This window comes from Nyctereutes procyonoides, unplaced genomic scaffold (genome assembly GCF_905146905.1).
Source record: "Nyctereutes procyonoides isolate TBG_1078 unplaced genomic scaffold, NYPRO_anot_genome, whole genome shotgun sequence".
Classification (NCBI taxonomy): domain Eukaryota; kingdom Metazoa; phylum Chordata; class Mammalia; order Carnivora; family Canidae; genus Nyctereutes; species Nyctereutes procyonoides.
Window position 1 is genome coordinate 2,826,159 of NW_026575133.1, and position 24,989 is coordinate 2,851,147.

The 24,989-nt window shown below is 51.7% G+C and overlaps 1 protein-coding gene across 3 annotated transcripts in view; it reads right to left on the reverse strand.

Annotated features, from left to right (window-relative positions):
- Window positions 1–24,989, reverse strand: part of SLIT1 (slit guidance ligand 1) — a 173,667-nt gene that overhangs the window by 33,008 nt on the left and 115,670 nt on the right. Inside the window, exons 6-22 of one of the 3 annotated variants that reach the window (XM_055300071.1) lie at window positions 24,331–24,402; window positions 23,623–23,694; window positions 22,921–23,084; window positions 21,444–21,591; window positions 20,892–20,963; window positions 20,325–20,396; window positions 17,884–17,955; window positions 17,029–17,172; window positions 11,383–11,546; window positions 10,646–10,669; window positions 10,365–10,509; window positions 10,032–10,106; window positions 9,703–9,846; window positions 7,139–7,282; window positions 6,698–6,864; window positions 4,075–4,207; window positions 1,317–1,385 (exon numbers count right to left, since the gene is read on the reverse strand). In XM_055300071.1, coding sequence (XP_055156046.1) covers window positions 1,317–1,385; window positions 4,075–4,207; window positions 6,698–6,864; window positions 7,139–7,282; window positions 9,703–9,846; window positions 10,032–10,106; window positions 10,365–10,509; window positions 10,646–10,669; window positions 11,383–11,546; window positions 17,029–17,172; window positions 17,884–17,955; window positions 20,325–20,396; window positions 20,892–20,963; window positions 21,444–21,591; window positions 22,921–23,084; window positions 23,623–23,694; window positions 24,331–24,402 — 1,881 coding nt within the window. The remainder of the gene's footprint in view (window positions 1–1,316; window positions 1,386–4,074; window positions 4,208–6,697; window positions 6,865–7,138; window positions 7,283–9,702; window positions 9,847–10,031; window positions 10,107–10,364; window positions 10,510–10,645; window positions 10,670–11,382; window positions 11,547–17,028; window positions 17,173–17,883; window positions 17,956–20,324; window positions 20,397–20,891; window positions 20,964–21,443; window positions 21,592–22,920; window positions 23,085–23,622; window positions 23,695–24,330; window positions 24,403–24,989) is intronic. The other 2 variants (XM_055300072.1, XM_055300074.1) reach the window with 2 other exon arrangements.

A 24,989-nucleotide genomic window follows, 5' to 3' on the forward strand; every position in this document is an offset into this window, starting at 1 on the left:
AGCCCTATGTTGGGCTTCCTGCTGAGCAGGGAGTCTGCTTCTCCCTCTGCTCCTCCCCCCACTCATGTTTGCCTTCCCTCTGAAATAAATAAATAAAATATTTAAAAAAAAAGAGAAAGAAACCATATGCCTTGCCTTTATCTTCTCTTTGTAAACATTCCTCTAACTAATCTCATTCAAGACTGGTCCACTGTTCTTAGGACACACTGAGGTTCTTCACTGAGCACTCAGCACATTGGGTGTGTAATGGGCAAGGACGGGCCCCATGTTGGTCCTCTCTCCCTCCTTGCCTCCCAAAGGTATCCAAGCCACCAGTGCAGCTGCCCCAAATTAGACCAGCTGTCTATGTCTTCACTACCCTGTCACCGGCCACCAAATCCCTGCCCTCCCTACCCCCTACCATGGGAACAATCAAAATACATCTGCTAGGTCTTTAGGATCAGAGCTTCAAGATCATGTAATCCAGTGTCACTCAGAGAAGCCAGTCCCTGAACTGATGTCCTACAACCAGGAGTTTATGCCAAAGTGCAATCACCTATGACACTAAACACACAACTTAGTTTAGCTAACATTATTTTCATAATTACACTTTCTCAGTGAAAGAAGCAAGACATTGATTCACATTCTGGTGCAAGTTTCTTATCTAATTGAGGACCCATTACAAACAGTTCTCTAGTGGCCACTCGTCCACAGACCACACCTGAAGAGCACCGCTGCAAGCCAAACTAAGATGGAATGTTATCTGGACTTCTTTTAGGGAGAAACTGGCCAACGAACAGACCAAGACAAGTGAGGTGAGGTGTTAATTAGGCTGGGTTAGGAGGAACTAAGGTTATTTGGAGGCTTATTTTATATACATTCATGGAGTGGAAAGGGTCAATGGTGGAAATAACAGAAAAAGATGTTAACCTAAAGAGAAACTTAGTTACAGACGTGTCTTTGTAGCTGCCAAATTTCATGTTTGCTTTGGGAGCCAAGGTTGGACTGAGAGGTTTTCCAACAGCCTCTACTTCTGCTCTGGCTCCTTCCTTTGCCTGGATGACCCTCATTAATGATCACTGTCAGCCCAGAGGTAGGCTTGGGGTGATGTGCTCAGAAGCCGACAGGGTCCAACCCAAGGGAGCCTGGAACATGCCATTCCCAAGCATGACCACTAGGTGGCAACACAGCTCTATGCACAGGAGTTCCAGGAGGGAAGGGGCACAATTAAAAACCCATAGGCCAGAAGTGGAGTGGTAGGGAATTCCAGGAAAACTGGAGCCTGAAGGTTAGATACCAGTGCCACCCTGGGGTCCTCAAGAGGTCTGCATACTCACACAAGCTGCAGGTACTTGAAGGTGGACAGCTCTCCCGGAACCAGTGTGAACTGGTTCCCGTCCAAGTAGCTACAGGAGAGAACACAATAGTTAGTGCGTAGGCGGTGGCAGCAAGCGCTGGAGAAGCCTCCCCTACAGCCTGGGCCTTCCTGGCTCGGCTCCCCTCCCCTCCCCTCCCCTCCCCTCCCCTCCCCTCCCCTCCCCTCTCCTCTCCTCTCCTCTCCTCTTCTCCACGCAGACCACATAATTAGCTCAGAATCACTAACCGGAGGAGAAAATATGCAACCTTGTAAGCATTTGGGTAGGTGCCAGCCTAAGAACTTGGTAGAAGCCCTGAGACACAAAGGCTGCCTTGGCTTCCTTCCTGCCCCCTGCCTCACCCGCTCAGCCTCTTCCCTGTTGGCAGGCATGACCCTGGCTCAGTCCTGGGCTCCTCGCCCTCCCCTCTCTGCCTTGAGGTTATCCTGGCCAGACAGGTGTGATCTGCACATTAGTCCCTCCCAGGCCCACCTGTTAGGCCCATGCCAGCTAGCAGGGCCCCCCTCCACCTGCTGGCAAGGTGCATGAAGCTGGTCTCCCCATGGAAGCCCCAGATTCAAACAGGCCCAAACAACACAGAGCTCGGTGCTTTTACACCCAAAGTGGTTTCCCCTGACTACATCAGCACCACACTCACACCCTAACCACCCAGGCGCAGGACCCTAATGATGACTCTGCCCTCTCCACAGCACCGCTGATTCTCCTGCCTACTGGTTGCTGCTCATTCGCTGTGTTCCAGTCTCACATCTCCCCCGAATGCACACCGTCACCCAGGCCTGGGCTCCTGTAGCTGCCTCCATCTGTCTCCCCACCTTGGCCTCTCTTCTGGGACCCACTATATACACTGCCACCCAAGTTGTCCTCAAGCCAAGCCCACCAGAAATCCTCCTAATGCTCCCTAAGGTTCCGCATGTCTGCAGGGTAGTGCTTGGGATTCAAGGTGCTGTGAAGATCCCCTACGCACCCCCATGCCATCCTTGCTAAGCAGTGGCCCAAGGATCAGAAGCTGAAGCCCCGGATGGGTTCCCTGCCTGGGACCCCCACCAACTACAGCCCTCAGGATGGCTCGCCCCCACCCTCCAAAGATCCAGAGAACAGCAAAATCAGGGCTGTATTACTCACCCTGACCCATCACTGTGTCATACAAAGTGACTTCCCACCCATCTCACGTGACCCTCTCAACGGCTCTGACCAATACACCCAGTGGCCCCATTTTACAGCTGGGAAAATGAAGGCTTAGAGTAGTGATCTTCCCAGCCTCTGAACTTCAGCAACCTCAGTCAAAGACAGCAGGCTGTCCCACCTGTCATTATGTTCAGGGTGGCTATGAGGCACCAAGGAGAAAACATCAAAAACTAGGTAAGGGAAGGGTGGGCAGGTCACAGGACAAGGACTGCAGTGGCTGATACACTTGTGAGGAAATAGCCTGCCTCTGGTAATGAAAGACACACAAACAAAAACCTCATGCACTCCCCACAGGGAAAGGAAACCCCAGCTATGGAGGCCTAGAGGGCTCAATCCCAGGGGATATGAGGAGTAAGGGACTGACCACAGCCTCTTATTTGGAGGTGTCTGCTGAAGAAGCCCAGCTCTCTGTCTCTTTCATACACACTGACATCCACACCTCCACATAAGCTCAGATCCCACATCCGAATCAACAAAGATTGTAGCACCATGATGTCCAGTATTGCTGGGGCTGGATGGGGAGGGACGGTGGGGGGGAGGCCACTTCCACACCTGGCCAGTAGGGGTGCAAAGGCAATGACTTTTCTTTTCTTTCTTTTTTTAAGATTTATTTATTCATTCATGAGAGACACACACAGAGAGAGAGAGAGAGAGAGAGAGAGAGGCAGAGACACAGGAGGAGGGAGAAGCAGGCTCCATGCAGGGAGCCCGACGCGGGACTTGATCCCAGGACTCCAGGATCAGGCCCTGGGCTGAAGGAGGTGCTAAACCGCTGAGCCACCCGGGCTGCCCGGCAATGACTTTTCTGGAAGGTCATCATGCCAAAGGCAGCAAGAGTCCTAACAATGCACCGCTCTTTGACCAGCAGCTTCACTGAAGGGATCTTCACCTCAGCACTATTTATAATAATAATACAATTTAGTAAAAAATTGGAAAACAACTATACAACCAACAGGGATTTGTTATATAGACCACAGTAGATTCATATGGTGGAATAGTATGCGGCCAGCAAAATAAACTTCTGTGAGAGTTTTCATGACAGAAGGGGATGCTCATGAGATGATGTGAAGTGAAATTCATAACGTTACTTCTCAGTTTAAAAGCAGACATTAGCAGGGTGCCTGGGTGGTTCAGTCGGTTAAGCATCTGCCTTTTGCTGAGGTCATGATCCCAGGGCCTCGGATCTAGCCCCACATGGGGCTCCCTGCTCAACAGGGGGTCTGCTTCTCCCTCTCCCTCTGCCTCTCCCCCAGCTCATGCCTTCTCTCACTCTCACTCTCTATTCTGTCTCTCAAATAAATAAAATATTTTTTAAAACGTAAAAAAAAAAAAAAAAGCAGGCATTAGCTTAAAGTGAGGAAGCACTCGCTGTGGGTGACCGTGCCATCCAATGACTGCAGAGTGGGGGTCAAACAGAAGCTCAACACCTTCTTGGAACCAGCATCTCCTGCAACGCCCTAACTCCAAGCCCTAGTCAGCTACTATCTGTTTCGAGTTACCGTGTCCTCCTGACACCAGGCCTGAGGCTACTCACAGTTCTGTGACATTCTTGGGGATGCCCTTGGGCAGGACCTGGAGGTGCTTGTTGCTGCATCGGACCACGGTGTCCAGGCAGGCACATTCCTGGGGGCACTGTGGGCGGGGCAGGCAGCTCCCCTCTTCCTGGCCTGGAGAGGAAGGCATGAAGCCACATCAGTGAGGGGCAGGCCTTCTTAGGGCCTTTCGCAGCCATGGTGCCTCAGAAGACTCTCTGATACCATCCCAGGCACCAGTAAGTCTCCTGGCTTCACCCCTTCCCCACCAGGAACAAAGCCCCTTGGACCTGTTTTGAGGTTAAGATGGGTCTTAGGTCAATCTCTTCTGCCTCATATCCAAGGTGGGCCTAGGAACAGCACAGGAAGAGGATGGCAACCATATCATTTCTTGAGCACCTACTGTGTACCAGACACTATATCGAACATCATCTCTCTAACAATGCAGTAAGAGAGGGGGCACTGGCACCCCTAGAATGCAAGCACCAAAAGAACAGAGACTTGTTTCTTCTTCTTTGCTTGCAGAAGGAGCCCAGCACATAGAGCAGAGCCTGGCACACAGTAGCCCTCAAAATAGATCAGTTGAATGAATAAATGAATGAATTTATGCTTTACTGAGATCTGGAGAGGTTACGTAACTTGCTCAGCTCAGAAGGCTGGTCTGAGGCAACAGAGGGCCTCTACCCACATGAAGCTGACACAGAATCTGACCTCCTATCACACCTCCTTCATTTATTCATTCATTTAATCAGTAAATAGTGCTGAGAGGTCTTAGTCTGCCTTCCTTTCTTCTGACTAGGTGTAGGAGGAACAATAATGATCCCATGGTAGGAGTTGCTGAGGGCCCTAGGAAGCAGGTGACAATGACTGTCGGTTATGGAGAGTGGCTGTAGGCAGGCACTGTGTGATAGGGCTGAACTTCCTGAGCCCTCAAAACGTCTCTCTGGCAGGTGTGCTCTCAGCACACTGATGGGGACACTGAGGGCAGAGTGGTTAAGTGATGTGCCCAAGGTCCCCCAGCTTGGAAGAGGTGGCACGGGACTGGAATCCAAGCCAGCTGGCGCCGGAGCCTGCCCTCTCTACCACTGGTCCCACTGCCTCCTGGCAACAATGTCTCAAAAGTGTCCACATCCTTTCATCTCAAGGAAGCTATGCAAGGGGGAAAGTTGAAGAGAGCTGACTACCAGGATGTTCCTGGCAGCGTGGGGCATAATAGCAGAACTTTGGAAGTGTCTGAACACCACGCAGCCAGGCTGGTTCAGTCAATCATGACACTCTCCAGACAATGTCTATCGTGTCAAAAATGTCTGCACAGGCGGTACTACAAGATCCTATGTGTGTCACACGTGTGCACACAAACACACACAAAGCTCGGGAAGGTCACACAGTGGAATATTAACAGGAGTTATTCAGGGCTGGGGAGCACGAGCAAGGGACATACTCGCGATCTTTTTACTCTGTTGGATTGTCTCTTGTTGCTGTTTTTTTGGAGAAATGATAATGCCTCACTTTATAATAAGAAAAATAAAAAGAAACTGTTTCTTGGGGAAAAAAATAGTGTTTTCAAGGGATACTTAAGAACATAAGAAAATGCCCCAAATATACAGTCAGGTGTAAAAAGAAACAGAATTTTTGGGTGGAGGATGGGTAAAATAGGCAATGGGGATTAAGGAGGGCACTTATCGTGATGGGCACTGGGTGATGTATCAAACACCTGGAACTAAAATAATGCTGTATGTGAAGTATACTGGAATTTAAAATTTAATTAAATATTTAAAAAAACAGAATTTTTTTAAAGGCCAGCAAGTTATTATATAAAACTATATAAAAATATTTATGTGAGTAGTATGGAATTTTTAAAAAATAAGACGTAAAATTGCTTTAGAAAAATCCATTGATTTTGTTTAGAAAAATACCCTGGCCATCTTTCTTGGTGTGAAAGTTGAAGCTCCTCACCCAGTACCACCCTGGCCTGGATGGGCCAGTCTGGGAGCGGAGGTGCTGCCTGGAAGCGGGCTGGAGCAGGCGGGCCAGGCGGGCTGGATGCTCACGGCAGGGGCAGGGCCCAAGAACAGGGACGGCCGGGCTGAACCGCAGCCTGCTCTGTCACACTGGGTGAGTCTGCCCCCAACAATTGCCTGGTGTGCGGGGAGCTCCGTGGGTGAATCAAGGGATGGCTGCATCCCACTCGTGTAGGGCAAGGAGCGGGGGCAGCCAGAGAGAGACTGAAGGTCTGGAGGACTCAGGACAGGGGCATGAGAAGCAACCAGGTTTCCCACACGCGGGCCCGGGAAGGCCGCGCTGCCCCTCACGGACAGTGTTACAGGGTTGACCTATAAGCCCGGAGCACTGAGGCACAGCCAGGAGGCAGATCCCTGCATTACACATACCTACAGACAGAGCAGACACTAAGAAGTTAACTGTGCTTTTCTCTAAGTGACAGAGTAGTAGGTAACATTTATTTCCTTCTTGTATCCATACTTTCCCACTTTTTAAACAGTAAGCATGTTATTGCTCTTCAAGTCACACAAAGCTGCTGCCAGGCAGGGGTAGGTACGAGGCCAAGAGTGGGTCTCGGTCCTGGCCCGGGGCCTCCCCTCCTGCCCAGGGCCCCACGCGACTTACCTTCCTCGCACCTGAAGTCAGGGAAGGCCACGTCCTGCAGGGGGATCTGCCTCAAGAAATCTGGGTTCTGGCACCGTGGGTTCCCTGTCACGATCTTCCTCCTCCGCAGCCAGTCGCCAAGCCAGGCCAGCTGGCAGTTGCAGTTGAAAGGGTTGGCCAGGAGGTTTCTGCAAGAGGCGGCTGTGTAACCACCAACATACCCTGCCAGCCTCGGTTTCCCTGCAAATCCCCTTCAGGCTGCCACATACTGGCCACGCGGCCACCCAGCACTCTTTACCAGATGACCAGCAGTGCCATTCTGACGCAGTGGGAACCCAGAGACCAGTCACCCCAGTGAGTCAGAGTAACTACCCTTGGGGGGGCAGGGTGCCGCCGGGGTTCAGACACTGGTGCCAGAGCCCCAGGTCTGCCCACTCACTCGCCCCCCAGGCCCGGACTTACAGCGTGGACAGGGCCTGCAGGGTGTCGAAGGCCCCGGGGGAGATGGTGGCGATCTGGTTGTCATAGAGCGAGAGGAGGCGGACGTTGCGCAGGCCTGTGAAGCTGTCGTTGTGGATGCAGCTAATACGGTTGTTCCTCAGCATCCTGAGGGGCGGGAAGGGGCAGCTGTGCTGTGCCCTGTGGCCATCTACCTGCCTGGGCTTTGCTCACCACGACTCCCCCCTCCACATTCTCCTCTCCAGGCAAGGAACGGAGGTTAAGAACCACAGCACCAGGACTCCCCGCACTCATGCTACCCTCGAAAGCCCCCTCCTAGACACTCTCCTGTTGTCCCGCCTGCCTGCAGAGTGCCCCCTTTGTTCCCTGGGTGCCCACGGCACACTCCAGCCATGCTCCATATCAACCCCTGGAGACACTTGCTTAAAACCTACACCCAGTCATGTTCCTGTCCAACCTGAAGCCCCAGGGGCCCCCAAACTACCTGCAGAATAATGTTTACACACTTTACTGTGACCTGCAGGAATCTGTCTAACAGAGCCCCAGACCAGCACCTTCCCACCTCCCTAGAGAGCCACATACCCTTGCCTCTTCTGTCTGCGGGCATGCTGCAAGGGCCTGCATCACCAGGCCTTCCCTGGCTACAGTTTCCTTCTAGAATGACCCCTTTCCTCATTTATATCTGAGAAAGTCTCTGTTCACCCTCAAAACCCTGGCTTAAATCCCCTCCCCAACTAAAACAAAACCAAGCTGGACACAGAATAGGCAATTCACAAAAGAAATTAAAATGGCTTATGAACACTGATAAAAAAAAAAGTCTAAACTTACTAGTAATAAGGACAGGTTAAAAAAAAAAAGAAAGGACATGTAAGCATATTGAATCTTTGCCTGACAAATTGCAAAATAACTAAAAAAATTGCAAAATAACTAAAAATATAATGTATGAATGGGCACTTAGGCCAGCAGGAGAGTGACCTGCAGCCTCCCTGGCAGTGAGAGGCATGGAAGACCCTAAAATGGCTTCAGGCTTTCATCCAGTCAGGCTTCTTTTAGGAATTTGTCAAAAGGGAATAATCCTGGATGGGCACAGAATTTCATGATAAAGATATTAACCACGACATCACTTACCACAACAATTAAAATAGACTAAATTTCCAATGATTAGGTAATACGGAGTCCTTCAAAATGATGTTGTAGAAGAAAATTTTTTAAATTTTATAATAAATTTATTTTTTATTGGTGTTCAATTTGCCAACATACAGAACAACACCCAGTGCTCATCCAGTCAAGTGGCCCCCTCAGTGCCCGTCACCCATTCACCCCCACCCCCCGCCCTCCTCCCCTTCCACCACCCCTAGTTCGTTTCCCAGAGTTAGGAGTCTTTATGTTCTGTGTCCCTTTCTGATATTTCCCACACATTTCTTCTCCCTTGTAGAAGAAATTTTAATGATATGTAAAGGTGCTCATGTTGCATTTAAGGGCAAAGCAGGTCACTAAATAAAATGGATTATAGGATTCTGTTCAGAAATACCTACATGTAAGCATCCGTGTGTCTGGGTGCACATGTGCATGAGTATGCATGTGGATGCACAAGACTGGAAAGTGCTGATATCAACAATGAACAGCGGTCATTTGTGTGTGGTGGCGGAGTTATGGCATTTCTTCTCCCGTGCCTGTGCTGTCACTCGTGTGTGCTTGCTGGCCCTGCTCCAGCATCTGCCCTGTCCCTCTCCTCTGGCCCCCTCCAAGCCTTCCTCAGAGGGAACCCAAGCGCCTGGCTGAAGAGCCCACCTGGCAAGTATATAGAATGAGGCAGCCCTACATGAACAGCCCAGGAAAACAGTCACACTAGATCCACATGTGCAAAACGCAACTGGCAAAACACAGCACAAAGACAATCTCCGTTTTGTAAAACAAACAAAACACAAAAACCCACAGGAAACCCTTTCATATTCATTTCCTTTACACAAATCCCATGATATGTGCTCAGAAAACAGATCGAGAGCCCTACAGCAGGGCTGGGATTTAAACCCAGCCAGGTGGCATCTGGAGCTGTGCTGCCGCACATGGTAGCCGTTAGCCATGCGTAGCTGTTTAGATTCAAATTAATTCAAATGAAATGAAATTCAAAATTTTGTGCCTCAGTAGCGCTGGCCACATGTCAAGAACTCCGTAGCCACATGTGGCTACTGACTAGACAGTGCAGACGTGGGACACTTCTGTCCTTTAGGAAGTCCTACTGGACAGCACTGCTACTATCCCCTCTCCAGGTCCGCGTGGTCACCTGAAGAGCTAGCGCTGCCTGGGTGGGGAGAGGGGGCTCCCTGCAGCAGCCGCGGAGGTCAGATGACCGCTGAGCTCTGGCTGGGCTCCGGGCCACGGGATCCTAGAATCCCAGAGACAACGGGCGTCCCTGCTCCCCAGTCTGCACCAGCTGAGTCACCTCGGCAATATCCCTGCCTGGGGGCCATCCAGCTCTCCTGCCTGCAGCCCTGCGGGCCACTCTGGAACTAAACATACGTGGGTGCTCCTGCAGCCTGATCACCGGGCACGGCCTGCACACTCACAGGGTCCTCAAGCCGTCCAGGCCTCGGAACATGCCGCTCCGGATGGACTCCAGCTGGTTGGCCGTCAGGTGCAGCTCGCTCACAGAGGCGGCGCCCTCGAAGGCCCCATCTTCGATTTCCGACACCTTGTTGTTGCTCAGATTGCTGGATGGGGGGGCGGCAGAAGAATTATAGAGCTGAGGACCCTCCCTCACTTTCCTGCCCCCTGCCCCCTGCCCCCCTGCACGGGAGCCCTGCCTCCCCATGGGAGCTCCCCCACACCCAGTATCTTCCTTCTTCCTCCCCAGCTAGAGTCCTGACTACAACCTCCCCACCAATGGGTAACTCACATCTTCTTCAGATGAGTGAGTTTTTTAAATATCCCAGTGGCCTCCAGGATGGAAATCTCATTGTTGTTTAATCGTCTGTAAGAGGCAATGAAGAGCATTTACATGTTCATAAATGAGAGATGTTAGAGTATCTTCCAAATTGAGAATATTTGGGACTCAAAGGGGATCCCAGAAGAATTTATCTGGCAAGGCAAACTGATCCTATTTCAAAGGAAGGTTGGGGTCTCCAGTGGTCCCAAACAGAGCTGGACCAGAAGAAAACCCAGAGTGGATCTGGAAGGGCTGGTAGGGCTGGGGGCGAGTGAGGGACACGGAGGGGCTGGGGGCCCTCACAGCTCAGCCGTGGATTGGGGGATGCGCTCTGGGATCTTGGTGAGCTTCAGGCTGGAGCACTCGGCCAGGCTGGCCTCACAGCGGCACTTGTGGGGACAGACCGCATCGCTGTTGCACTCGCTGTTCAGCTGGTAGTCCTCTGTGCCTGCATTGACAGGGCGGGGCGGGAGGCTGAGGGGCCCAGGGCAGGGCCTCCCCGGCCCCCCTCAGCCTGCTGCCCCTGCCCACCCACTGCCACCGCCCAACCCAGGCTGCCCTCAGTCCACCCCCTGCTCTCCTACCTGGAATGAAGTACTGCTCTTTGGCTGGGGAGAGAAGCAGAAACACCAAGAAGCTAGAATCCTCTAGGACTTGCAGGAAGAGCCCAGGCCCCAACCCTACTGTGCAGATGAAGGCCTCCCAGGAACAATACTGGGGCCCCAAATTTGGGCCCCAGAGCCCACCGGCCCAGCCCCCAGGTGGAGAAGGCCTGCTATGGAGATGTTCCTTGGCCAGGCTGATGCTGGGGGCAGGAGCACTCCCAATTGAACCTCTCAGGGAGCACCAAAAACATGTGTAATGGCCCAAGATGGAGATGGAGCAGAGAGGCATCAGGTCCCTGACCCGGATCCAGGCTCAGAAGCTGACTCACACTGTTCCCAGCCAGTTTCTGCTGCCTGGGAGCCTAGAGGAGGCAGCTTTCTCACTGGGGAGAGTTCCCAGGCTTCTCGAGTCTGAAAAGCAGTGGCATGAAAGCACACTGATCTGGCAGTAGAGGGACCTGGGTCCTTGTCTGGGCAGGCCTCCTGCAAGGACCATGAGCTGGCCCTACTCTTCCCTAAGCCTCAGTACAATGAGGGTTGGGGCTGGCCAACCATTCAGATCCAAGTCTACAATGTGGGAACTACACCCTCTGGTGAGGGTCTAGAGTGGTTTAGGACACGCTGTTGGAGCCATCCAGAAACATCATTGGTCCCTGGGCTGACTGAAGACAGGCAGGCAGGTGGACAGACAGACAGGTGGCCAAGTGTGCAGCTACCTGAGCACCGGAACTTCTTGCTCTTGATCTGCCCGATGCGCTTGTTGGCAAGGCGTCGAGGGCTGGCGCAGCGGGCCCCGCTCGTCTCGATGGGGTTGGTGCGCAGGAAGTCCGCCAGCCACTTGAGGTTACAGTCACAGATGAAAGGGTTCTGGGCCAGATGCCTGTCCGGGGGCGGGGAGCAGAGTGGGGATCAGAGACAGGGTTGCAAACCTGTGCTGACCTCTGCCTGGATGAGGTCTCGCTGCTCGCTGGTGGCTGGTCTGCCGCCTGGGTACACCTACCGACGGAGAAGTCTTGCCAGAACATCTCAGCAGGGAAGGCTCTCTGCAGGCTCTGGAGCTTCCAGCTGGCCCTGCTCCACTCTCTCCTTCAAGCCTCACTCTGTCCCCTGTCCATCTACTCACCTGTACCCATACCCTTCACTCTGCACCCTGGGACATTTCACAAACACGAGTGGAGGCAAGAGTGAGCTGGAGACCAGCCAGACCACCCCAGCCTTCCATGGGTGAGGGGACAGAATAGATACTAGGACCCAGGCCTGTCAGGGCCCAGAGGCCTTTGAGGGCTGGCCTCTCCCTGTGGCCTCGGGCAACAGCAGCTTCTCTCCATAGCCTTTGTCAGGAAGGTGTCTGGGCCAGAGGCGGCAAGGCTGCTCCTGCAGCCGGGCTGAGCGTGTCTCAACGTACCTGCTGCAGCCCCTCACTTACGGGAATCTCCATTCCCACCCCAGGCCGTGAGGGCTGCCTCCCCCTGCCCATTTTACTCTGTCTTTTGACACAAGGGGAATTCAGAAAACATGGCTGAAAGCTACTTATTGGGAGACCATTCATATCCTCTTGCCAGGCGGCCCTTGTGACCAGCAGGATAAATGTGGGGAGGGGACAGCTGACAGGTAATGCTGACTGTAGGAACCTCTATAAGCAACCACCCAGGTGGCTTTGCCCTTCGTGGGCCCTCCCCCCCCCAACAGGCTCAGGCCAGCCGCATCCGAACCACTCCAGCAGCCAGCTTGCCAGCCTGTGTCTTGGTCATCACAGCATCGGACATGCCCTGCTTTCCAAACTGAGACAGCCGGGGAAGAATTCTCTAGCACTGTACTTGAAAGTCAATGCTTCTGCGTGGAAGTACAGGAAGACAGAGCAGGGGCTAGCTCAGAGGATGCGCCACCGATGGCCACTTCATCTAATGCCATCAGTTCCGGCCATCTACTTATTGGCCTCAGCCCAGTGCCCTGACGGGGCTCCAGGGCTGTGCAAGCAGAGGCATGAGCCCTGCCAGGGTCTGCATCCAGCTCAGCTCTGACCTTAGCCACCCTCTCTCCTATTTGTCACCTCCTAGGCTCTGGATCCTGTTTGGGATACTTAGTTGGAGATTTCTCTGCCCAGATGTCCCTGCCTCCCTGGGCAGCACACTCACTTTCCTGTCTCAGTCCTGGCTCCTGCCAGCATCATCCAGTGGGCCAGGCCCCTCCCACCCCTTCTGCATCTGGTTGGACATTTGTCTCCCTTTTTAAACTGTCAATTTGCACAGAGAAGATGTGTTTGCTGACACTCCATGGCAGACAGAGTCCATTGATGGTTGAAAATACATTAGGATTTGGGGCTTGCTCTGGGATCCGCCCAGCCACCCAGCCACATCTGCCTATGTCTCACCGCCTGGCCTCTGCCTGAACTAATTGCTTCCTTTTATCACAATCTTGGTAGAAAATTCTGCTCCAAATCAATTCAAGTATATTATTCAGGCATGTATTTAATGTTCAATGGGTATGGGATAGGATATATCCTTTTTAAGAACAGGTTATTTGTGTCAATGTCAATTTATAAAAACAAAAAACAAAAAACAAAAAAACTTGAACCACCACAGAGACAAGTGGCTTAAGTATTTGACACAAATTGGAATTTTTAATAATTGCAAAGAGCAGAGAGCTGAGAAGGGGAAATGCTCAGGAAGAAGGGAAAAAATATCTGCTTGGGAAAAATATGTGAAAGGCACACCCAGAAATGAGCTGCATGTGTGGCCATGCCACTCCCTCCATGGACATTTGTGATAGTAGAAGGCAGAAGGGAAGACTATATTCTCACTGTCCTTCTTGGAATATGCATGCTCAGCATCATTAGTCAAGTTAAACGGGATCCCTGGGTGGCGCAGCGGTTTGGCGCCTGCCTTTGGCCCGGGGCGCGATCCTGGAGACCCGGGATCAAATCCCACGTCGGGCTCCCGGTGCATGGAGCCTGCTTCTCCCTCTGCCTGTGTCTCTGCCTCTCTCTCTCTGTGTGTGACTATCATAAATAAATAAATAAATAAATAAATAAATAAATAAATAAATAAATATTAAAAAAAAAAACAGAATATATTAGTCAAGTTAAACCCACAATGAGGGGCGCTTGGGTGGCTCAGTGGTTGAGCGTCTGCTTTTGGCTCAGGTCGTGATCCCAGGGTTCTGGGATCAAGTCCCACGGGAAGCCTGGTCGTCTCTCAGCTTATGTCTCTCTCTGGGTCTCTAATAAATAAATTCTTAAAAAAGATAAACCCACAATGAGATGCCACTTCACACCCCCTAGAGTGGCTATAATCAAAAAGACAAGTGATACAAGTACTGGCAAGGATGTAGAGAAACTGGAACCTTGCTAACACAATGCTGGTAGGAATATAAAATGGGATTTACAATCATTTTGGAAAACTGACAATTTCTTAAAAAGTTAACATAAATTTCCTATGTGACCAGAACGCCCGAGAGAAATGAAAACATTTGTCCACATAAAGATTTATAAGCAAATATTCACAGTGGCGTTATTCATAATGATCCCAAAGTGGAAATCCAATGTCCATCAACCAGGAAGGATAAACACAATGTGGTCCATCCATTCAGTGGGAAATTACTTGGTGATAAAAAGGAACCAAGTACTGTCACATACTATAATGTGAATGGACCTCAAAAACATGAAAGAAGTCAGTCACAAAAGATGATATACCATGATTATTCCATTTTTTTTAAAGAGGGGGTGCAGGGGACCTGGGTGGCTCAGTGGTTGAGCATCTGCCTTCGGCTCAGATCATGATCCTGGGGTCCTGGGATCAAGTCCCGCATCAGGCTCCCCCCGCAGGGAGCCTGCTTCTCCCACTGCCTATGTCTCTGCCTCTCTCTGTGTGTCTCTCATGAATAAATAAATAAAATCTTAAAAAAAAATAATAGAGGCACACAAGTGAGCAAGGGTGAGGTTGGGGAGGGGGAGGGCAGAAGGATAGAGTCTCAAGCAGCCTCCACACCCAGTGCAGAGCCTGATGCAGGGCTCCACCTCACAACCCAGAGATCACGACTTGAGCTAAAACCAAGAGTCAGACACCTAACCGACTGAACCACAAGGCACCCCATGATGATTCCATTTTTATGAAATGTTCAGTAAAAGCAAACTATAAAGACAGAAATTAGATTAATGGTTACCTGAGGGTCAGCCAGAAATAGGGACTGACTGTAAAATGGACACAAGGGATTTGGGGAAGGTGATGGAAAAGTTCTAAAACTTGATTGTGGTGATAGTTGAACAACTGTAATATACTGAAAATCATTGAGTCATACACCTAGAAGAGGTAGATTTTATAGTATGTAAGTTATACCTCATTAAAGCTGGGTTTATTTTAAGATTTTATTTATTTACTTGACAGAGGGAGAGCACAAGCAGGGAGAGCATCAGAGGGAGAAGCAGGCTTTCTTCTGAGCAGGGAGCCTGACATGGGGCTTGATCCCAGGACTCCAGGATTATGACGTAAGCCAAAGGCACATGCTTAAATAGCTGAGCCACCCTTGAGCCACTGTTAAAGCTGCTTTTAAAAAACTTTTAAGGGCACCTGGATGGTTCAGCGCTTAAGTGTCTGCCTTCAGCTCAGCTCATGATCCTGGAGTTCCAGGATCGAGTCCCACGTCAGGCTCCCTGCATGGGGCCTGCTTCTCCCCCTGCCTGTGTCTCTGCCTCTCTCTCTTTCTGTGTCTCTCATGAATAAATAAATAAAATCTTAAAAAGAGAGAGAGAGAGAGAGAGAGAGAGAGAGAGAGAACTTTTAAAAATCTCTTGGAGCGAGAAAAATTGCCGCAAAATCAGTATCCTAGCCCAGGCACTTGGCTGCAGATCTTGGAACTATGGACAAATCAAGCAGGATGCGGTGAGTTTCAATCTGCTCAGGCCTGATCCACGACTCCGTCAAGTGGTTTAACTATCCAAACCTATACTGAGAATACCTGATTATTCCTGGATCTGTGCTTCTTTTACTCTTGTTCCAAGCTGTACCCTGGTTGTTAATATATAATTGTTTATGAAAGTCCAGTTCTGCTTTCCTGCCTTAAGTAATGAGGTCTATTCTTACGGAAAAAGCACAACTGAGCAGAAAGCTAACTAACTTCTTGGTGACAGTGAAGAGATGCCTGAGACCAAATCCCTGCTCTACTAGATGTTGTATGACCTTGAGTGAGTCCCATGACCTCCCGCCTCAGTGTCCTCATCAGTGCAGTTGGGATGACAGACTGTACTACCCCCGGCCACTTAAAGTGTTCAGTAAGATAACACACGGAACGAGCCAGGGCCTGGCACTGGGTCAGGGCTCGATGAACAGCAGTGGCTGCTTGGTTCTCAGTGTCCCACCATTCCTGCCTTGCCTGTGGGAAGACTTCCTGTTTGGACATTCTGCTCCAAGTTTGTCCTCCACTTGTGCCCTGCCAGCAGTGACCAAGACCTTAGGTCTCTGTCTAGTGGGCAGAAGCACTCTCTGAAATCCAGCCAGGTAAACGGACACAAAGACAGGAGCCACCGCCAGGAAGGGCAATCCACTGGATGTGTTCACTCTCCTTCGCCCTGGGAGGGAGACAAGCTCCTCATATGAGACCCTCAGTCCTGACCCCTATCCCCAAGGCTTTCCTGTGTGTGGGACCTGGGAATCTCCTTCATGCCTTTCTCTTGGACTTCCCGCTGGCTGTGTAAAATAATCCACCTTGCCCATGTCTCCCTATAACTTCTGATTTCACATACTTGGCAAGATTTCCCAGTAGCGCTCCAGCTTCCTCTCCCTGGCTGTAAGTAAATTAATTAGCAGGAGAGGGCTGTAGGTGGGCTCATGGGCTTTAACCAGTTTGTCTCCGTGGCTACTGTCCTTGTTGAGCAGTTGTGCCTTTTTGCCTTTTGTTTAACCTGTTTCACACCTATGCGGCCCCCCACCATGCAGATATTATCTGAAGGAGAGCACTGTCCAGCAGATAAACAATGGCCATGAAAAATTAATAATAAATGCCCCCCAAATAAATGTAAATGCGCATTAAGCATGCAAGAAGCATTTACAATGAACTTAGCTCTGTACAAACATCCCCTTTTATCTCATAACAACCCTATGAAGAAAACCATATCCTCATTTTACAAATGAGTGAACTGAGGCCCAGAGAAGCTAATTAACTTGACCAGGATCACACAGCCAATAAGAGGTATAGTTGGGATTTGAACCCAGGACTTTCCAACCCAAAGTCTGTGCTCTTTCCTCTATATGAGGCCACTCCTGGTGAGCCAAAGGCACAGGACAAAACAGCTGCCTGTCCCGAGGGCTGTCACTTCTCCCTAGGTCCTCCTGCTGGGACTGAGGACAGGAGGGCAAGAGGGCACTCACAGGGTTTGGATAGCCCTCAGGGAGGTGAAGGTGCCCTTGGCAAGGCTCTGGATCTTGTTGTCATACAGGGAGAGAAGTGAGAGGTTCTGCAGATCCTGGAAGGCATCGGGCCGGACACAGTTGATCTTGTTGGCATTCAAGAGCCTGTGGGCAGACCAGAGCCAGGTGGTGAAGGGAGAGGCACAGAATCGGCCACATCAACACGCCCTGGGCACCTCCCTGGCACCAAGCAGGTATTGTCTTGGGGAGAAGCGCATAGAAGCAGGGGAAGGGAGTCCAGCCCTTTGGATGTCCACTCCATACAGGAAGCAAGAACTCCGACTGCCCTCTCTGTGCAGGGGACCGTCTTGCTCCACCTGCACCTTTCCCTTTCAAGGAACTGCTACAGGGGCTCACAGGGCTCTTGGGAAGCAGAGAGCACAGTGGTCAGGCCACCTCCCAAAGGCATTCTGGAATCTCTTCTCCTTTCCAGAGACTGCTGGGTTTTCAGGCATCTAAGACGGAGCTCTTGGATCCTGGGAGAGAACCTCTATCTGAAAGCTCATGCTTCAAGGAGGCTGAGCTGGGTCTGGGTGTCCCCCTGTAGGAAACAACTCTGTCCCTTGCCATGCTGACCTCCTTGGGAGCACAGGCCTCTCAGCTCAGGCATCCTGTGATCAGCTCTGAATCTGGCCCCCCTCCCTCCCTGGCCTCAACAGAGCCCCAGAGTCCCTCATGGCATCCCCAGCTCTGCCATCATCCTAGGTCCTTGCATCCTGTACCCGAAGGAGGCTAGCAAGGCTTGTCTGAGAGGCCAGAGGAATATAAGCCCCCTCCCTGGACGCCACCCAAGGACACCTGCAGATGGGTCCTTACAGGAGCTGTAGGGTGTACAAGCCTCCAAACACACCCCGGGGGAGGTCTGTGATCTTGTTCCCATACAGGACCCTGGAGACAAAAGGCAGCAGAAAGAGAGAGTAAGAAGACAGCCAAGCGGGTGGGACATTACTTTGTAAGTAGCAGCCACACAGTGGCACCACCCCTAAACCATTCACAGGGCACAGCACAGTGGTGTAGGTTTGTTGCAACACGTGGCCAGCAGGTGGCAGTAAAGTGTGTTGAGGTACTCTATGGGCGAGAGGCAGCCGTGAACCCCACTACTGAAGGAGCAGCCCCCCAATACCCACTCTGCCTCATGCACGGAACCCACAGAAGCAGAGGAGCCCTTTGGGGAACCTCATGGGAAATTAACCTGGCCCTGGATGTAAAAGGAAGCTGTTCAAAGAGGAGGAAATCTCATGGGCCAGATAATTAACATATTTTCAGAGAATTACAGGAAAAAAACCACGAATAACAGACGGCACGCATGGAATGAGCTCTGACCTCAAGCAACAGATAACACCAGAAAGAAACAGATCAAAGTTTAGCTGTGTGGAGGCCCAGGCGGTAGGCCTAGGCCAATGGGTTTCTTCACCTTAGTTCTCTGCGTTGACCAAGAATTCCATGTATGATCAGGAAAAAAGCAAAGGTTCCAAAAAGCCATGCAGGCAGGAATGGGATCTGGAGAGGGGACGTAACAATGGGGCTTGGGGACAATATTGCAAGCAGCCCCCCAAAGCCACCTTGGAAACCATTCAGCCTGTGTAAAAACAATCAAGATCCTTTCTGGAGGAGGGCACAGCAGGAGCAAAGGCCTTGCAGTGGATCCAGGTTGGCCCGTGGTGAACTCAGTGTGGCTTAAATAGAGGAGACAAAAGGAAATAATAGCTTGGATTTTACCCAGAGAGCACAAGGAAGCCTCTGAGACAGGATCAGATTTGCATTTGGAAATCTGCAAATGAGGTGAGGAGAGCAGAGTGGAGGGGGCAGGGGCTGAAGCAGGGAGACTAGGTCAGAGTCTGCCAAGGTGGACACTGTCCATGAAGGCTATTAGCATGACATCAGCACAAATGGGAATATGGGGGCAGCCCAGGTGGCGCGGCGGTTTAGCATCACCTTCAGCCCAGGGCCTGATCCTGGAGACCTGGGATCCAGTCTCACATCAGACTCCCCGCATGGAGCCTGCTGCTCCCTCTGCCTGTGTCTCTGCCTCATTCTCTCTCTCTCTCTCTCTCCCCTCTCTCTCTCTGTGTCTCCCATGAATAAATAAATAAAAATCTAAAAACAAAACAAAAACAAATGGGAATATGGTGGGAGACGGCTTGGACACGTATCCATGAGTAACAGGAACCCACGTGAATGGGTTATTGTCATGTTCCAATTTAGAAAGAGTTTCATTCACTTCTTAGATGAAGAGCCCTGCATTTTGCCAGGCCACCTCTAGAATCTGATGGTAGAGACTCCCTACCAGGCTGCCAGGTACAGCTGTGTAGGTTATACACTGCACAACCTAAGGGATGCCATTCAGGATTGGCCCCTCTCAGTACATCAGACTCCACTCCAAGAGAAGAGTGTGCACACAGAGACACTGAACTGGCAGCCTCCTACATTGGAGGAGGTTACTCCTGCATCCTACATCCTCCTCCGCTGGAACTTCCCAACGGAGTTCCATCCTATTTCACTTCCCAGGCCCCTAGTCTATGCAAGGCATGTGTCCAGTACTGCCAAGGATAAGCAAAACACTCACTCCTCAGAGTAACAAATGGCCCCTGCCAAGAGGGGCTTGCCCAACCACAGGGTGCCCTGAGTGTACTCAGTATAGACAAAATGCTTGGGACCTCACAGAGCCCTTGGCGAGGGTTGCAAGCAAGGGCTCTGGGAAAAAGAGAGATGAGGTAACATTTCCAAGATGAACTTTTGATGCTGCATGGCATTTTGTAGATTGATGCACACACCCCACCCCACCCCCGCCAATAAACTCTCCAGGGAAGGGAAATGGGGAGAGGTAGAGGAAAACACTTTCTTCACCACAACTTGGGAGCACACCTGGGTGAAAGGCACAAGGTGTAGCAGATGTCACGACTGGAGCTGGGAGTGGCTGTGCTTATGACTGAGCTGGGGAAGGTTCAGGAGCATAGAATGCTGGGCTCCAGTGGGGAGGCGGGGCCAGCATGGAGGCGGGGCCAAGTCAGGGGACAGCCGCAAAGAATGTTGAGAAAACACCCTTGGTGGCAGAAAGAGCATCAGAGTTGGCCAAGGGCAACAGCTCTGCCTGACTTTTCCAGGCACTCAGCCCTGAATTCCCTCCACCCATTCCCAGTTGCAGAGCATCCACCAGCAAGGAAGGGGGAGCTGGGCACAGCATCCCCCTGCTGAGGGGCCTTGGCACAGGGGCGGGGGGCTCCCTGGACCCTGGCAGACTCAGCACTGCTACTCACAGCGAGTTCAGGGAGCGGAGGCCCTGGAAGGCATCGGGCGCGATTTCTGCAATCTGGTTGTTGCTCAGGTCTCTACAAGGTGAGCAGGAGGGAAGACTGCTGAATCCCCCAGCCGCCACGGAGCCATGCTTAGACCCTCCTCCCAGATGCCTTGGAAGGGCAAGCATTTCTCTGACATTAGAAAAATGAGGGGCCATTTCCCCCATCCACCTGAAAAGCCCCCGGCCACCATTTCTGAGGGCCATGCTCGGGCTGGGCAGTCCAGCCTTGGTCCGTTCTTGAGGATGCTCCACCCCACATCCCAGAGGTTCCCTACACCCCACCTCACATCCACAATTGCTCCTAGGAGTGCCCTGGCTGAAATGGGAAGATGACAGTCAGCTCTGGTCATGTGCCAGACTTGGGCTCAACACCCATTGAGGCCTCACGATAACACCATGAGGAGGTCACACTGCCACCATTAACCTGGCAGGCAGAGTCAAGACCTGCCTCATGGCTGTGGCATGCCCATTCCAGGCCCTTCCCCCTGCCCCATGCTGACTCCCAGAAAGCACGGGAGACACTCACATCCTCCGCAGCTTTCTGTAGGGAGAGAAGGCTCCTGGGGGGATGGACTTAATCCCATTGAGCTCCAGGCGGCTGCAGAGAGAGAACACAGAGGAAGCCCGGGGTCCAATTACCCCAGTCCTGCCCATTGCATACTGGGCTCACGTGCCCAGACCAGGCCCTTTGCCCCTGCTCCCATCCTCCATCTGGAGCACACAGGCTGGCACAGGCAGAGGAAAGGAGCTGCTGTATTTGAGCCCATTACCCCAGGTTTTTGTGGCTGAAAGAGGCCCACAAATCAAGCTGATACTAAGAAACCGATTTCAACAGATTCAACCAGCTGGGCTGGTAAAACAGATCACGAGACACCCCCTCCCCAACTCTCTAGAGCTACCCAGCTTTGGGTAGAGGGCTCCAACTAGTCGAGACCAGCTGTCTCTCCTCCATTTGTACTGAGGGGCCTCGGAAGGGTCTGGGGGGGGGTGCCTCAGTAGAGCCTGCCCAGCTCCTCACTGGACCACCAGAGTCTGGCCCAGGCTAAGGGCCTGTGTCCCAGCACCCAGCTGTACTCACATCTCCGTCATGGTCTCAGGCAGGTTGGCGGGGATGGCAGTGAGGCCTTTGCCGCGACAGTCCACAATGCCGTTGCTGCAGGAGCACATGGCCGGGCAGGAGCCAGAGGAAAGGGTGCAGGAAGGCACTCGCCCCGCCTCCCCTTGGCCTGAGTAAACAGTGGGCTGTGACCTGGGGTGTCCCATGTCAGCACCTCCTACCCCAGATACAGCATCACAGGTAGGGACAGGGCATCTAGTGTCTCTCTGAATGTGGATGAACCTGAGGAGATCACCAGGGACTACCGTGTAACTCTGTGGGTACCTAGCACATAGCACGTGCCCGTTAGATGTTTGCTGAACCTGAATCTGAACCTAGCCATGCTGCAGAACAGCCTGATTCACACACTAGGGAATCCTAGCCTAAATTCTGAAGCTCCAGGTCTAGTCAATGTCATTCAACACTTTTGAGACTGAGTCTCCTAATGGTCACCAGAGAATGACAAGGATTATGTTTATCAAGCACTCACTCTGTGCCACATGCTGTGGGAAATGTGATACATGTGTTATCTCATTTAATCCTGCTGCTCAGCCCATTATGGGTGTGATATTCTTGGGGCCATTTTACAGGTGAGAACACTGAGTCCTTGATATTAATTAGTTTGTGTAAAATCACACAGCTAATAGGTGGTAAAACCCGGATTAAGCCTAATGGCTGATATAAATTTTTTAGATTGAAATAGAACATATCAAGTGCACCATCTTAAGCGTATAGCTGGCTGACTTGCTACTATGGGTACACCACAGAACCTTCCCCAGACAGAGAATCTTTCTATCAGTCAAGAAGCCTCCGTTGTGCCCATTCTCCAAGGCAAACACTATTCTGAGACCTGTCACCAAAGATCTGTTCTGCTTATTTGTGGATTTCACATAAATGAAATCAGACAGCAGGTCCTCTTACATCTGGCTTCTTTTACTCAATACAAAATCTTGAGCTTCACCCATGTTGTTGTGCGTATCAGTAGTCTGTTCTTTGTCACTGCTGAGCAGTATTCTATTATACGGGTATATCGTAATTAGTTTATCCATCCTCTTGCTGGTGGACATTTGGGTTGTCTCCAATCTGGGCTCTTATGGAAAAAAGCTGTCTTGAATATTCTTGAACTTTTTTTTTTTTTTTTTTTTTTGCGATGGGTGAGAACAGGAAATAATGGATGGAGTGGGTGAAGGAGATGGGAAGGGACAGGAGGTGATGAGTAAGGCAGGAGGTGATGGATGAGAACTGGAGATGTGGGTGGTCCAGAGGGTGGTGGATAAGGATGGTAGGTGATGAGCAGAAAGTGATGGGCGAAGAGAGGAGGTCATGGGTTGGCCAGATGTTAGCACATGGTCACAGGAGGTAATGGGAGGGAACCAGATGTGGGGAGTGGGGCTGGGGGTGGGGTGTGGCAGAAGGCAGGTGATAGGCAGTCGAGAGCCCCAGTAGGACCTGCACCCACCTGAGCAGCTGAACTCACTCTTCTGGACCTCAGCCACGTTGAGGCCACGCAGGCTGGCGGGGCCTGAGCACTGGGTGAAGAGCCCGATGGTTGGCCGCTGCCTCAGCCACTGTGAGAGCCAGGCCAGGTGGCAGTCGCAGAACAGGTGGTTGGAGTGCAGGCGGCTGTGGGGGGCGGGGGGATAGAACAGCTCACAACCCACCTACCTGGGCCCCCAGGCCCAGCCCAACAGTGGGAACCCCCTACCAGGGAGTGGGTCAAGCCTCCAGTGCTACATTCCACCCCAACAGTCAGAGCTCAGGCCAACTCGGGAATCACCTGCAGCAGCAGGACACTTCCCTCCCAGCTCATTCGGGGCAGCTGCTTGGCTGCAGCATGACCAGCAAATGATTCATCCCACTGAGCTCACACAGACCCACTGCCCGAAATCACATTTTTATACACACACACAAAAAAAAAAACAAATTGTTTTCCAAGGAAAAATCAAATACAAATGACACTCAGCATGCTTCCATTTTAGGTCACTTCTCTCCCCCTTGGAGTCCTGACCCCTCCCCCTGCCCCCCACCCACGGGATGAGCACTGAGAATGCAAAGAAGGAGCTCTTTCTCCAGCCTATGGAAGTCTTCAGCTCCTCCCACCACCCCTGGCACCGCCCCACACTTGGCCACTGTGCTCCTGGTTGCCCCTGGGCTGACTCACAAGGTCCGCAGCTTGGGCATGTGATTGAAGCTGGACACAGGGATGGTGGTGATGTTGTTGTTGTTCAGGGTCCTGCTCGGGGGAAACCAGAGTCATTCAGCGTCTGTGCAGTAGGAACTGACATTGGAAGGAGGGACGGGGCTTCTCTCTGAGAAGCACTCAGACTCTCGCACCCTGATCCACCTTCCAAGGGAGCCAGGACTGGGCTGGATTCTGGAGAGTACACCCGCCGAAGAGCCTGAGGCACAGAGCCACCCCCAGAGAAACCCCTGGGCTGGGACAGTGGTTATCACGCAGCTGCCACAGATCCAAGTCGGGATAGGGCAGTAGAGCAAGAAGAGGGAAAGGCTGCCTGCGGGCTTGAGCTGGTTTGGGAGTTAAGTGTGGGCTTTCACAGAGGGAGACAGGGAGGCATTCCTGCCTCATGGGTCAGAAAGTCCTGGAAGACTCAGACCCTGGCCTGGGCTTCATCGTGAGCAGGGTAAGCCTGGGTCATGTGCTGTGGGTACAACCCCATGAGCCTGTGTCCCCCCATCCTGAGTGGCAAGTCCAGGAAAGCAGAGAGCATGGCCTCTGCCCTGGGCCAACCATCACCTCCCAAGTCTCCCGCCTCCCGTGCTGCTCCCAGCCCCATTCCAGCTTCCTGGGCCTAGCTCCCAAGTTACTCGGCTCTCCAGCTTCTGCTGCCTCTCCCCATGTTCTACTTACAGCACCTCCAGCCCCCGCAGAGCCCGGAAGGCTCCTTCCTCGATGCAGCTAATCTGGTTCTTGTCCAGCTGTCTGTGAAACAAAAGAAAGCTGTACAGGAAGGCATGTTGCCTAGAGCAGGGGTGTCCAAACGCTGTGATCAAGCACTCCATTAGTTTAAAGCAAAGAGGCCTGGCCCCAATCATTTGTTCAGTATATATGTGTTAATCCAAATAGTAAATGCTAATAAAAGCTTATGTTCCTTCTTATTTAGTTAAAACAATAAATATAAATAAAAGTTATATTATAGTTCTCCATCTAACTTGGCATATCCTTTGGGGGAGCAGGCACCTGTGCCCTCGGCCCCACTTTGGAGACCACCAGGAGGGTGGTGGCAGCTGGAAAAGGAGACAGCCTCTCCGAGGCACAGCTGCCAGAGCTGGCACACAGATTTCACCCTGAGCGCCAAGCAAGACTGACTAGCTGTGGCCACCTGGAATGCTGCTTTGGCAATAAACTGAAGCTACGATTTGGGTCCCTTGGGAAGGAAGGCAGTGCTCAATTGTCTACTACAGACATGGGGTCAGGGAGTGACAAGCATGCCGGGCATTCATTTGCCGTCCCTGCCACAGTCAGAACTCAGGGAGGTGATAAGCCCAGACCAGAATAAATTTGAATAG